Raw genomic sequence first — 13,703 nt, forward strand, 5'->3', positions numbered from 1 at the left:
TGTCTGATCAGGTGTGCTTAATGTTGTGGCTGCATACATGGAGCGTGTAATGCAGGCTGATTCAGAGGGAGTCAATGAATTCCAATGTGAATGAGGCAGCGTAGACTGCTTTTACAGCCGCGCCTGCTGTGGATGTGCCGCGTGATGCTAACGCCGATGGACACTGTGAGCAATTTAAACATTCATGCATTGTCCAGCCCGGCCCGTGTGGCTTTTGCTGTCATAAAAACAAAGTGACAGCACTGGGCGGGGGTACCAGAGATTTCTCAACAAGCTTTACCAGGAATGATCATCCGCAGTACACAAAGAATGTTTTGTTTTTCATGGCGCATGAGCAGAGATGGAAAAAGGTAGGGAGAGCAGGGAGAGTTCATATGATTCATTTCTTAGTGTATTTTAAGTCTTAGATGTTGTAGAAGCACAGCAATTTTACTTAAAATAGTTTAAAAATAATTTCAGTATCTTTAGTCATTATCATGGAGTTTACTTCACAATATTACATTTCACAAGGTATTTTACAAATGTACGGAGGTGACATGGAAGAAAAAAAAAAACTCCCTTACCGGCATTCCCTCGCAGAGATTACAAAAGAGGTTTTCTGGAGGGCTGAGCACAACAGCTGAGCAGCAGAGTATGGCAGTTGAGCTAACTGACAAACTGGCAACTGGGGGTCTCTTCAGACTGGCCTTAATGCTGCAGAGCAGTGTGGCTGACGAGGTGAAGACTGGCAGGTGCGTCGGTGGGACAGGTGCAATGATTGGGGGAGAGGGAGGGGCCAAACATAATGGAACACTGAGGTCAGACACAATGAATGGATTCTAACTTAAAGCTGTAGCTATCACAAGAGTGAAAAGACTTAAAATTACTGCTGACTGCCACACCGTCCTCCAGGAGGCCATCAGGCAGGTGAGTCGGGGTGGGGAAAAAGTTGCATACCTGAAGGGCGCTGATTACATAAGTCGCTCCTATTGCGCGCGCGTGTGTGTGTGTGTGTGTGTGTGTGTGTGTGAGAGAGAGAGCTTCTTTCAGTAAAGAGACCTTGAGGTCAAATAATCACACCGGTGTGGAAGCGGCTGACAGATGCAACCCTGGCACAAGGCGACTTGATTAAACCAGCACGCACACACACACACACAAACCAGCATCACTTTTGTCCGGCCTCTTGCAGGAGGAGAGCGTTGATGAGCCAACTCTGGAGGTTGATGACAAGGAGGTCACTGCGAGTCTGATTCAGCCAGCCTCGCGGTTCACCCGGGTTGAGTGCGTGAGTGTGCATGTGTGTGAGTTCATTAGTCAGATTGTGACTCATTTGGCTCACACCTCTCATCACAGGTCCACATTTGCACGCACAAATAAAAAAAACTAAAATCCCCCCCAAAGCAACACACATCAAATGTTGCCGTGCTCCCACTCTTACATTTCCAATATTTCAATGAGCAAATTAGATTAATGTTAAATCTTGATAATGAAATCCCATACGAGATGAATGCGCCCTGCTGTCATGACATCTGTCATCCTCGGGGCTAATGCAGTTAGACCTTGCAACAATGCTCCATCACAACAAACCACATTAGGCCCAAGGTAATTGTGTTTGCTTGGTTTAAGTCGGCTATGAGGAGGAAGGGGAGGCCTCCACTTTGAGCGAGGGTGCCGCTGGTACAGGGTGCGGTGGAGGGCGAAATCTCTAACCAAAATAGGCTTGTTTAACTCTAAGCTCTGGCTCCCTCTTATCGAATTAGGAAGCTGCTCCCGCATCTCACGCGGCCCCCTGATGGATCCGAGTCATGATGGCGAGAGGCGGCGTGACGGACGCTCTGACAAGAATCGGAGACGGCGAGCTGGCTAAATGGGTGTCATGTCATTTTCCCGGAGAGGTCCAGTCTCTGGTCCGCAACCGTAAACAAGGCAGGCTGATTTAATCGTGTTGCCATTCGCATTATGGTAAAATGGACATTTGGAATATGAACGGAGACGTGAAAGGGAAGTAAATGTCACATTTGAATATAGGAAATGACAAGGTGTCTTATATTAAAAAACAAAACAAAAAAAGAACTTTTATTGTCCAGTCGAAAGCACATTTGCAGTGAGAGCACAACACAGCTAAATAGAAATCTTCTGCAAGTGAGCCGTTAACAGTATAGCACAGATCTACTGTACATATTATACTAAAGGCAGTTCAACCCAGGTGAGCATCCTTTTTGGGTTGCAGAAAGTCAGTTACATGGGGTAGAACTGCGAGGCGGCCTCAGATGACTGGATCTCCACCTGAGCCATCTTGAACTGAGTGCACTGCAGCCACTTGCGCAGCGCAAAGGGCGGCGCTCCCGGCGTCTGACCTTGCAGACACTGGTGGTTCACGCGGTTCTGGATGGCCTGGAGACGCAGCTGCAGACCTGCCGACAGGTGCTGATGCGGGGAGGAAGGGAGGGCGGTTAACGAATTGCTTGGATTCTTTTATATTTACGTGGCATTTGCGGGGTTTACCTTGAGGTTGGACTGTATCATGGGTAGCCACATTGGAATAAGCTGAGCGAAAGAATAAAGAGGGAGAAATGATGTTGTCGCTTGTTGCTCACGGGGGTCATCTATTTGCTCCGCTTTGTTTGTATATTAGCAGGATACAGTCAGCCCCCGTTTATGTCGCACACCAAATCCACAATATTCATTTAAAAAAAATAGTTTTACCTACGGGTTCATTAATACTTAAATCAGTATCGATGCCGCTGTTACCTTGAATCTGTACTGGACTTATACTAAATGCACTGATACTATGACACAAATACCACTTCACCAGCCTGACATACTGGATAGCTTCCTGCCCCAGTGAAGTAGGAGTCAGGACAGTCATGTGAAGACTTTTCAGGTTTTGATTTAAAATATATGATTGCATCAAACTGAACCGATTCCAATCGTTCCACTTTAAAATATCGCATCGAGATACGAATCAAATCACGTTTAATCGGAGAGTTCTCTTTGAAGGAAATGCCATGTTGACAGTACTGACAAGTTTCGTCACGTGTATGTAAAATGGCGAACAAGAAACTCATTGAATGAATTACACCCTCACAAAATACCCTTTAAAATTGAACCGTATGTCACCGCATGTATTTTATTCAAGTCATTTTTGAGTTGACACACAGATGTAACGGGGCATCTGTATTCCATCTATTTTATCCAACGTCAAAGTGGCAGCATTTCTTGCAAACCTTGACAAAGATGGTCGAGTTGCACTCCTGCAGCGCTTCCATCAGGCTAATAACATGAAGGCACACCATCTCGACCATCTGAAAAAAACAATGAACCAAAGTTCACCATCGACTCTTCACGTCCTATTTTCGCACTCTTTAAGAGCACATTTTGCACTTGGCAGCCAGTGAAAGGGGGAGGCCAAGCACTCACCACCTTATTGTGCGCCATGAGCTGCAGAATGCTGGGTGTCACACGACTCCAGAACTCCAGGCCTGTGAGAATGGCGCCGGAAGAAAACTCTGTCTGGTTCTGGTTCTGCAAAGTTGGAGCGGCGGCGGCCTGCTCGCAGTAGATGGTCCACAGCTGGGCAAACATGAAGGCGTGGAACAAAGAGCACATGTGCAGCACGGACGTCTGCGTAGGCAGTGAAAAAGCATCCCGTGAATAAAAGCCAGGCGTCGTCATTTGAACGGTCGCAGTGATTCCTGACGTACCTTCGACTGCTCGGGAAAGCCGATCAGGATGACAATAAGATGGTCCGCGATGTGGGAGCCAGCATCCAAAGGGATGGGCATACAGGAAGTAGAGCCCTGATGCAGGGTGCAATGTGTAAGCGAGCCAAGGAGGAGCCAAGACAGCTGACGCACGTGGGAGACGCATTCGATGAATTCCTTTGGACTGCACAGGAACAATGACATTCACGTCAGCATTCAATAAATGCAATTTTTTTCCCCCTCGCCCAAACAAAGCGAGTAACTCACGCGTCGCCTGAAAACTACTTATGAATGCCAGAAGTTGCCATGAAAGCACTGCTTTTGTCTAAATGGAGCTCCTCAACTCACCTCATATTGATTCCTCTGCATCAATCAATGCTTAGTTGTGAGTAGCGAAGTGTGCTAAGTGGTTAGCGCACCTGCCTCACACAAAAATTGGCCCGCAAATTTCGTGAAATGGCGAGCACAGCATGTCCCTTTGTGAGTCTCACCCTTGCTGCATGGTGGAGGGAGGATGGTAAAGCCAGGGAAGATAACGGACCACGGCTTTGTTGTCACGGTGATTGCCTTTGCTGATCTCCATGGCGGCCACTTGAGCCAAGCCCACTTTAAGGTTTCCTCCAAAAGTGTCCTCGTGCAGCGGCTGGCAGCAAGCCTTCATGTGACTCTGGATGACAACATTGAAAGCGGGAAGCAGTAAAGCCTCTGCCAATTACAGTGGACTAAAGTGCTGTTGCGATGCAAAAGAAGACTCACCTTGAGTTTGGTTAGCGTGTGCATGTCGGCAATGAAATCCAGCAGCTCACTGATGTATTGTCTCATGCATTCCATTGCGGCTGTTGTGCACTGTTAAGGCACAGGTTTTATTTTTAGGCTGCCTTTGACTCCAGCTGCTGATTCTAATGAGGTTCTTAGTAAAATCTTACCCCAGGCAATGTAGCGATCATGTGCTTTTGGATGATGGTGGATTCCGCCAGTCGTGTGCCGATATCCGCACAAATGAACTGGAAAAAAAGATTTTATTTTTGAGATTTTTAACATGCACGTCGGCGTGGTGATCTTATTTTTTTTTTTTTTACCTGGACCAGCAGTAACAAGTTTGTGTCAGGCAGCGGGGATTTGAACTTGAGAGCTTGAAGCAGCTCCAGCACCACAATGCGCGACATGTAGAACTTATCTCGCTCCTGGATGTGAGGAGATAAGAGAAGGGAGTAAATGTACCGATGCAGCAAGACTGCCTTTTTCTATTATCGCTCTCCCTTACTCATGCTGCGAGGAGAGCATAAACGCACGAGGCTGAATAGAGGAGGAAGGACAGGCGGCGAGACGGTGGGAGGGTGCCGGAGAATAGACAGACAATGGTGAGGCTGAGGAGTAGATTTAGGCCAGTCCAGATCTCTCCTCCCTGAGTCCCAGGCAGCTCAGATGAGGCTGTCAGGCTGCCTTCTCCCTCCCCGAGGACAGGCTGCTCTCTTTGTTCATCCCTTCCACACAAAGCCCAGCTGCCTGTTTACAAACCACACTGTCATCTCCTGGCTTCCCACTTTTGCCTCCCTTTCTCTGTGCCATCATGTTTGCTTATGTTGGTCCGCATGCGCCCAAGGAATGCAAAGCCACTCCAGGCGTGCCTCACTTTGAAGGGGGACACGTCCAAGTAGTCACGTGTAAAAAAATAAAAATAAATAAAAATAAAAAACGGATACCATAAGACCAAAAAAAAAAATGCTGTGAAAAAATAAGCAGCAGGTTGAGATTGTGGTTCCCCCCCCCCCGACAACTTTCACCTGCATTCTCAAAACTTAGGTTCACTGATTACTCAAAATTGTCCATAATGTGAGCGTGAAGTTTTATTTGCCGTACGTGTCCTGCAATTGGCTGGCAACCAGTTCAGAGTGGACCCCATCAAGAGTAGGCTCCAACTCACCCGAATGAAGACAAGCGCTGTTGAAAATGCATGGATGGATATAAATAAATAAATTACATACATCAGCATGTTGCATACGGCGTTGAAGCACTTTTTGATTTTTGACCTCTGTCCAAATGTCAGACTGTGTCCGACAGTGGGGGAATTTCTCTTGCACGGCCCTCTTTTTTTAAATTTTTTTATTCAGCATGACAAAGAGAACAAGCAACACACTCAAAAGTAAAAGACGGGCCTCACCAGACGAAATTAAACATTTTAGTATGGAATACAGATTTAATGCAACAGAAAATCTGCGTGGCACAAGAGAAGCTGATAAGATTTCAAGCACAAATGCCAGAAAGTGTGGCTACGCTGTAGACTGAATGCAAAGCAAAAGGTCGGTCTTTCTTCCGTAACAGACAAAGCAAAAAATCATAATTTCTCTTATGAGCCGATCAAGGCTACTATTTTAATGTGCCTACTGTGTTAACCATCTCCAGTGCATGTGTGGCTTCTGCGCAGCCACACTTGAACTCTGCGAATGAAAATTTAAAGAAGCGTGTCACCTTCACTAGATAGAAATCCGCCATGCTCACTTGCAGCACCATCCGCTGATGCATGCCGTGGCACCCTTCAGTCCCCCCTCAAAAAGCTCAATTTATAACTTTAACCCTTTCATGCACACTGTAACCCGATAACATGATAAGCTGCCCACTATTAGTAACCTCTGTCCCCGAAATGGATAAAACCTGATCTGCAAAGACAGGCAAGATGGGTTGAGAAGACTTCCCAGAAATTACTTTAAAAAAGAAAAACTGCCAAAGTTCCAAGAGGAATTGTTGATAGTGACTTTGGGTTTTGAAAAGCGGATATTGTAAAGTGAGGAATTGAAGTGAGGGTGGAGAATCGATACTGCAGGAGACATAAAACATGCCCCGTTGACAGCGCAGACGACTGAGGATCCTCCGGGGCCAAATGCTGTGGCTGCACCTCCGTCTGAGACTGCACCTCAAAAAGCCGACACAGACCCACGGCCCCTACAGCAAACCAACTCATCATGTTAATCAATACTGGCTGATTGCCTACTTAATCATGCGGGATGCACGGCCACATTTCTGGCTGTCTCGGGAGTCGGGGAAGTAGTGCAGCACCAAAAGAATGACGACCAAAAGGACCGCGAAACAACACAACTCAACATTTTTAGCAGTGCTAATTTGTTTAAAAGGTTGCGGCAAAAATAGCCCTTGCATTGTGTCATCAGAAATAAATAATGGGGGATTATTGGACTGTTTCATCCAGCGCCCTTTTGGAGAAATGAGCACTAACAGAATAAATCAATCATCGCAAATAAATGATCCATTCCAATTGCAGAAAAGCAACAGAAACCCAAACATGGCGCCAGTTGTTTTGCTGTGCTTCAAGAGTCACTGATACAAATGACTCCGATTGGGCCAGTATTAACTCATTCCATAGCAGCCAATTCTAGACCAAGTCTGAAAAGACGTTTAAACGCGTCTTTGGGAGTGAATGAGTTAATAAGATTGAATATAAGAAGCTGATTCTTTCAGGGAAATAAAGAACAGAAGAGGGCGGAGAGTCCCAAAGTGGCTTGCTTAGAAATGTAAGCTGTGACGTACCTTGTTGAATGCTTTGTAGCAGAGTCCACACAGCTCCACTAAGTAGGAAAGGCTGAAGATGCCGTACTGGATGACAAAGCTCAGCAGCTTGGAGAAAGGCTCCAGAAGGCTCTGTGGGACACAGGAGGTTAGATGTTAAAGGCCAGGATTTGTATAAATTAGCTTCCCCCAAATCTTCTCTGGGCTTACCCGAGTTGCATTTGTCGCCGGAATTTTCAGAAGGCAAATTATAATCCTCAAACTGGAATCCATGGGGCACTGAGGCACAGACAGATTGAAAAAGTTTGAAGAAGAAGACTTTTCAAAGTACAAAAGTTTGTGCGGCTATTTCGCCACGACGTCCAATCGTAACACTGGATCGAATTCATGTGGGGATAAAATGATGAGTGACACGTTAATTTGACCTCCAAGGTCAAAAGCGGCAGAGTCACATCAATTACAATCTTGAGACTCAGTCCTATTGAACCTGACAAGGGCACTGCTCCATGCTTTCTCCCGAGCCATAATCACATCAAAGCATATCAGGCGCAGGCTAAGTGAGCGCTGGCGTCGATGGCTACCTTCAGAGGAAGCACAGAGGGCAGTTTAGTGAGGAAGGTCTGGAATTGGTTGCAGATGGTGGTCCACAGGTTGCTCGGGGAGTCCATGGGGAGAGCCTCCATGAAGGTAGCAATGTTGTCCAGGCAGTGCAGCATAGTGCCTCCTGCTGGCAGACTCTTCTTGTTGTTCAACCCCTGCGGGGGGGGGGGGGGGGGGGGGGGGGGCACAGAGGCAGAAAAGCACAGCTGTGTTATATAATGACATTCTATAAGAGGTGGAGATTTCCATTTAACTGATCATTCACTTCTGATCAATCACAGCGCTCACGACTGCGGCAGCGGATTTAGGACGCCGAAGCATAGATCAATGGTCACACGGGTCACACGCCTCACTGGCCTTTTATTTGTGTCATTTATGTAGCCCAGCAATCGCAATCAACTGGTGTAGTTGTGAAGGGTAATGAGGCACCGTTCTCTTTGAACACCGAATAATTGTTGTTTCAAAAGGGCTTCTGCCGCCTCAATGGAACCAAAAGCGGTGTCCAATACTTTGACAAGAGCTCCTCCTGCTGGCAAAAAGATGAATGAGGAGAACGCTTACCTCCAGCAGCATATTGAGCGCAGCAACAGAACTCAGCTCATTAAAATCTATCAGCGATAAGGCAAGCGTCCGAAGAAAACTTCCATCTGCAGAGAAAAAGCGACTTTTAGTTTTTTTTTGGGGGGGGGGGCTTTAAGGTTTCGATCGAATTGGAAGTGTGAGGACTTGACCCTTAATGTTGCTTTGGAAGAGTTGTGGGAAGATGCCATTTGGGGCCAGCTGATGGAACATGCAGCGGAGGAACTGCTTAGCGACACCTGCGACATTCCCTGGGATCAACATGCTGCAAAGCACAAGGAGAAGGACTATGTTGGCCACGTGAATTATTACAACTCGTCATCAAAATGTGGATATCTCTGAACAGCAGTGTGACGGCTTCATGTCAAACCTCTCAGCTTGTCCAGAAAAATTAGCACTGGAAGCCAGCCTGAAAGAAGTCAAAGCAGTGGATTAGGCTGCAGGAATGAATCATGCATGCGTCCTGTCGGTTAGTTATGAAACGTCATCTAAGTGCCGGTGTGGATGTAGGCTGCGGGGGTGGGGGTTCTCTACCTGCCCACAGACTGCATGATGTCCAAGAGCATAGGAGCAGCCAGATCAGGGCTAAGGTGGATGAACATGGAAAGCACCACCACCGCTAGGCCCAGAGTCTCTTCGTCGTATTCTTCCAACACAGCCGCACAGTCCCGACACCTAAAGTGTCACATAGAGTGGCAGATTCTGCCTCCATTATCCTTTCCATGCACTAATAATGATAATTATGATGATTTTTTTCCCAAAACATTATTCATGATTCTAACTTTCACAAATTGTGACATATCTCGGAAAATGCAAAATGGCTGCCTCATTCTGGCACTTGGGCTAACAGATCCCTTTCCTTTCTTGCAAAATAGAAACAATAATTACCGTTTGAATGATAACAACTTTCAATATTTGAACATCTCATAGCAGGAAAATTATTTCATTAATTTTTGCCGGCATTTGTCTGCTGTAAAGCACGGGAAGCTGAAAATGAATTCAATCACCTGTCAGACATTAAGGTCGGCTGCTCGTCAATGAATTCTTCAGGTGCGGGGACAAACATGCTCACCGTGCTTGGTGCAGAGAGCAAACTGGTCTTTGTTGGACCTACAGTACAAGAAAATACGTTCTTTATAGAAAAAAAAAGAAAGTTATTGGGGTAACGCAAAACAAAATGACTGAATGAATGACCTGTGTCCCAGGTGCTGATGTTGTGCGGCGCACTGGACTGATGCTCCAGCTGCCTCTTCATCAGTTGGCTCATGGTCAGTGCTCCCAGAGAACCTCGCTTCACCTGACGGTACTGAGCTGAACGTCACACAAAAACAAACACACTCAGGTTCGCATCGCTATTCAAGTATCCGTGCGTGTGGTGACATCACAGCGTTTAGCCACTGTATAGCAACGGTGCTTATTACTGGAGAGCTAGTTTAGTTTCTAAATAAAGGTAAGTCATGTTTTAAGAATCCTACCCGATACTGACGAGCGGTGGCTCGTTTCGGGCATTGCGGCTTCAAGTGTTGGCGCCGAGGAAGATTCTCGCGGCTTTTCCAAGGTAGACAGTGCTTGGTTATCTGCATGGTGACACCAACTCTAAGCTAATCAATCATCAATCAAAGCATCTATACCAGCCATGTCCAAAGTCCGGCCCGCGGGCCAAATCCGGCCCGCGGTCGAATTTCATCCGGCCCTCGGCCCCTGTCATAAAGTCAGTGCCGTCTGGCCCGCAGGTTGGGCGCAATGGAACACGTGTTGCATTTACTGAGGTCTCGTCGACTGGTGAGTGATGTTTCATAGAGTACTGCTTCCCTCTAGTGGCTAAATGAGTAATCGCATTCACTAAATGAGTAATAGCATTTAGACACTAGAGGGCATCACTCACGAGTTAACAAGACATCACTCCGTGTTTATATTGACTGATATGTCATATTTCAAATGATCCTTGCAGTTGTGGATGTGTATTGCTTGTTCATTTCCCTGTTGTTCGAGTCAAAGGTTTTGTGACTATTGAAAAGTCATGGTGATACATTTTATGTTTCAAATCAATCAATTTGCACTCAGGAGACTTCTGTTTAAGAAAAAGTCAAGTGAATAAGCAGTTGCATGTGATATACCTGTTTCAAATGAACCAAAAGAAATTCTTAAGATTGTTGAAATTAAAATAAAAATGGAAATGTGAAACAGACTGGCTTACTAAAATTTTTACTACAAAACTACTGGTATACTCTAAAATGGTTCAATGATTTTGTTGTTTACGATGATAGTGCAGCGTGTTATACCGGAGACAAATTCCTTGTGTGTTCTACATACTTGGCCAATAAAGATGATTCTGATTCTGATTCTGTTGAACAATATTGTTGTTCAATGTAAAGAATGTCAGCCAAGGTCGGCCCCCCGACATTTTACCACATAAAATCTGGCCCCCTTGGCAAAAAGTTTGGACACCCGTGATCTATACCATTTATCGTCATTAGATTCGAAAAGCATGCTAACCGTCTCACACAAAACGAAAGCGGGTTTTGCATGGTTCGAACTCACCTGTGTCCGCGGCCTGCTCGTTGCCAAGCTTATCAAACGTGTTGAACGAGATGTCCAAGTACTCCCTCTGGATGGCGCTCACAGCGATCTTCCTCTGCTTCCGCTGTCGAGGAACGATCTGAATTTTAAACTCGGCCTCGTCATTGTCATCACCGTCGTGTGGTTTGGGTTCGCTGTCTGCTTCATCGCCCATGTCGTCATCGTCCTCGTCGTCGCCGTACTCTTCCTCGTCGTTGCTTCTCTCCGGTGAAGACAGAGGTTCCGTTTGATCTTCCGGGATGTCCAAGAAGATGGTCCTGCCGGAGGGGCTCGAGCCCTTGGCCTCCTCGAGTGCCCCGAACGCCTCGTCCACCGAGGTGTCTGGCACACGGGGCGTCTTCCTCAGCAGGTCTCTCTTCTGCTTCAGGGTCATGATGGGGCTCTCGTGGCAGATGTTCCCCATTCGCTCAGGTAGTTCCAAAGAACTTGAAGGAGTCAGTTTCTTTTCCAAAAGCACTTCTCCGGTCAGATGTTCTGTGATCTTCTTGTCACCGGAGCAGTCCTCCACACTAACCTGCACCACAGGGGACAGCCGCAATGTGTTACTACTCGCGGGGGAAGCCAGAACTTTAGGACTTTCATTGAACTTTGATCCCGTTATAGTGTTGAGGTCAAAGTCCTCGTCGCTCTCAACGATCCGGAGTGGAGGCAAGGGTTCAAACACTAAGGAGTCGCTGTCGGACATGGAGAGCAGGGAGTGTTTCTCCGGTATGGAGGTGCAGTCGGAGGAGAGGTCAATGAGGTCTTGGTCCTCCTTTCCAGCAGTTGACCCCCCAGCGGAGCCGTGATCCCGCTTGTCCTCATAGGTCTCCATGCAGCTAAGGCGCACCTCGGGGATGACGGGTTTGGAGATGTCGGACTGCCCGCCTCGAGAGCCCCGCCTGTCCACCGCGTCGTTGCCCTCCGCTCGAACCCAAGAGCCATCGGACGATCCTTTGCCGTGACGCCTGGTGCGGGCGGCAGTCGACGGAGGCAGGACAACAGGGGGCGCCTGTAAGTCGCAGCGGTCGATGCAGGATTTGCGTCGATGTTCGTCGAGGTTGAAGAGGATAGAGTCAGTATTGGAGATGTCCAGAGACTTCTGCTTGTTCATGGCCTGCAGACGCTTCTTCCTGGTGCTCTCCTCCCTCACGCAGTGCAGGATGCTGTCCTGAAGTGCACTGGCTTCCCGGTACTCGGACAGCTCAATTTCGCCTGACGTGGGTAAAGAGCACTGGTGAGACATCCGGGAAACAAAATTCTGGACGTCATCAGGGAGCAGAAATGTCTCCCACGCTTACTTTTCTTTGCGTTCAGCTCAACTGGTTGGTATTTCACAGACTTGCTCCCTCCAATTCTCTTCAGGCGAGCAAAGAAGGTTTGTGACTCCTTGTTAGCGGCTCCGGTGGGTGTGTCATGCACATCTGACTCATCAAACACACTATCTTCTTCTGAAATAGAGTCGAGAAATGGCGAATGAAGCGCAATCATTCGCCATTGCAAAACTTTTGCAACCATCCGCGCTCACACTCGCATCCAAGGACAATTTGGAGTGTTCAATCAGCCTGCCATGCATGTTTTTGGAACATGAGAGGAAACCCGAGTACCCGGAGAAAACCCACCCAGGCACGAGGAACACATGCAAACTCCACACGGGAAGGCGGCAGCCGGGATCGAACCGCACTGTGAGGTCGACGCGCTAACCACTAGAGCACCGGGCCGCAATGTATAAAAGTCTGCATTTAATTTTTAGGACCTATAGTCGATGGTACTTATTACGGTCTGTGCTCAAGATGAACACTTTCACCTTTTTCCTTTTCACTGTAGCGGCTCATGTTGGAGTTGTCACTGTAGAGGGGGCCGGCAGTGGCGTGGGGACGGCAGCTGTGATACTGAGCGTTCAGGGTGTTGATGGTAATGTAGATCAGATGGAGGACAACTTTGCTGCCATCCATTTCTCTGTAAGGATACTGAAAAATGACACTCAGTTAGATTACACCTACACCACCTAACAGTGATGGGAAGAAGTTACAGAGGCTATTTTTTTTGGTTTGTCAGTTCACAAAGTTAATGTAGCAATGTGAACACATTGTTTCGATAGTGTGTACAATGATTTATTTATTTTTTCTTTTCAGTCAGGGGAATATGCAAGTTAATATAGAGAGAGAAACGGTATAGGGAAGAGTTGTGAAGATAAAGTTTAAAAAAATATTGTATATAAGGGACAAGAAAGATTCCTTTTTACGTTTTACTTGATTCCTTAAGAACGTTTCAGAATCTGTACTTTTTTAAACTTGTATTTCTTAGGTAGTCTACTTTTACCAGGGTAATTTTTATTCAATCAAGACAAGCACTTAAGTACTGCATCAAAGTCATTTTGCCTCCTCGGCAATCTGATGACCATTGCAGTGAAATAAGATAAGATATCCTTTATTTGTCCCACAATGGGGAAATTTACAGCCTCCAGCAGCAAGAATGTATGTAGAAATATAATGGCTACAAATCCTAAACAGTGAAAGTGTACCTTATACAGAATGACCAACAGGGCTTTGAGCCACATCTGTCTGATGTGTGGCCTCAGGGCCCAAAGGGAGCATCGGGGCGGCTGCTGGAAATAGTGTCTTAGCTGAGGACACGTGCAGTACTTTAAGACCTGGACCACCAGGGGGAGCAGCTGCTTCCCTAAACTGATGTTATAGTCCATGACCTGAAAGAAGTGACATTGGACGCTTCAGCCGACACGGCACACACTTTTATATTCAT

The 13,703-nt window shown here is 46.8% G+C and overlaps 1 protein-coding gene across 11 annotated transcripts in view; it reads right to left on the bottom strand.

Annotated features, from left to right (window-relative positions):
- Positions 1-2,023: 2,023 nt before the first annotated feature.
- Positions 2,024-13,703, bottom strand: part of LOC127615201 (protein unc-79 homolog) — a 37,822-nt gene continuing 26,142 nt past the window's right edge. For 8 of the 11 annotated variants that reach the window (XM_052086804.1, XM_052086803.1, XM_052086802.1 and 5 more), the window contains 22 exons: positions 13,465-13,647; positions 12,748-12,910; positions 12,242-12,391; positions 10,923-12,155; positions 9,857-9,958; positions 9,389-9,692; positions 8,916-9,056; positions 8,752-8,790; positions 8,534-8,646; positions 8,364-8,449; positions 7,784-7,957; positions 7,413-7,481; positions 7,224-7,334; positions 4,763-4,867; positions 4,610-4,687; positions 4,440-4,529; positions 4,175-4,350; positions 3,684-3,867; positions 3,400-3,603; positions 3,207-3,284; positions 2,485-2,526; positions 2,024-2,406 (listed from right to left, as the gene is read on the bottom strand). In XM_052086804.1, coding sequence (XP_051942764.1) covers positions 2,218-2,406; positions 2,485-2,526; positions 3,207-3,284; positions 3,400-3,603; positions 3,684-3,867; positions 4,175-4,350; positions 4,440-4,529; positions 4,610-4,687; positions 4,763-4,867; positions 7,224-7,334; positions 7,413-7,481; positions 7,784-7,957; positions 8,364-8,449; positions 8,534-8,646; positions 8,752-8,790; positions 8,916-9,056; positions 9,389-9,692; positions 9,857-9,958; positions 10,923-12,155; positions 12,242-12,391; positions 12,748-12,910; positions 13,465-13,647 — 4,014 coding nt within the window. In that variant the 3' untranslated portion in view covers positions 2,024-2,217. Of the gene's footprint in view, positions 2,407-2,484; positions 2,527-3,206; positions 3,285-3,399; positions 3,604-3,683; positions 3,868-4,174; positions 4,351-4,439; positions 4,530-4,609; positions 4,688-4,762; positions 4,868-4,976; positions 5,190-7,223; positions 7,335-7,412; positions 7,482-7,783; positions 7,958-8,363; positions 8,450-8,533; positions 8,647-8,751; positions 8,791-8,915; positions 9,057-9,388; positions 9,693-9,856; positions 9,959-10,922; positions 12,156-12,241; positions 12,392-12,747; positions 12,911-13,464; positions 13,648-13,703 lie in introns of those variants that run through there. The other 3 variants (XM_052086800.1, XM_052086799.1, XM_052086805.1) reach the window with 3 other exon arrangements.

This window comes from Hippocampus zosterae, chromosome 14, assembly GCF_025434085.1.
Source record: "Hippocampus zosterae strain Florida chromosome 14, ASM2543408v3, whole genome shotgun sequence".
Classification (NCBI taxonomy): Eukaryota; Metazoa; Chordata; class Actinopteri; order Syngnathiformes; family Syngnathidae; genus Hippocampus; species Hippocampus zosterae.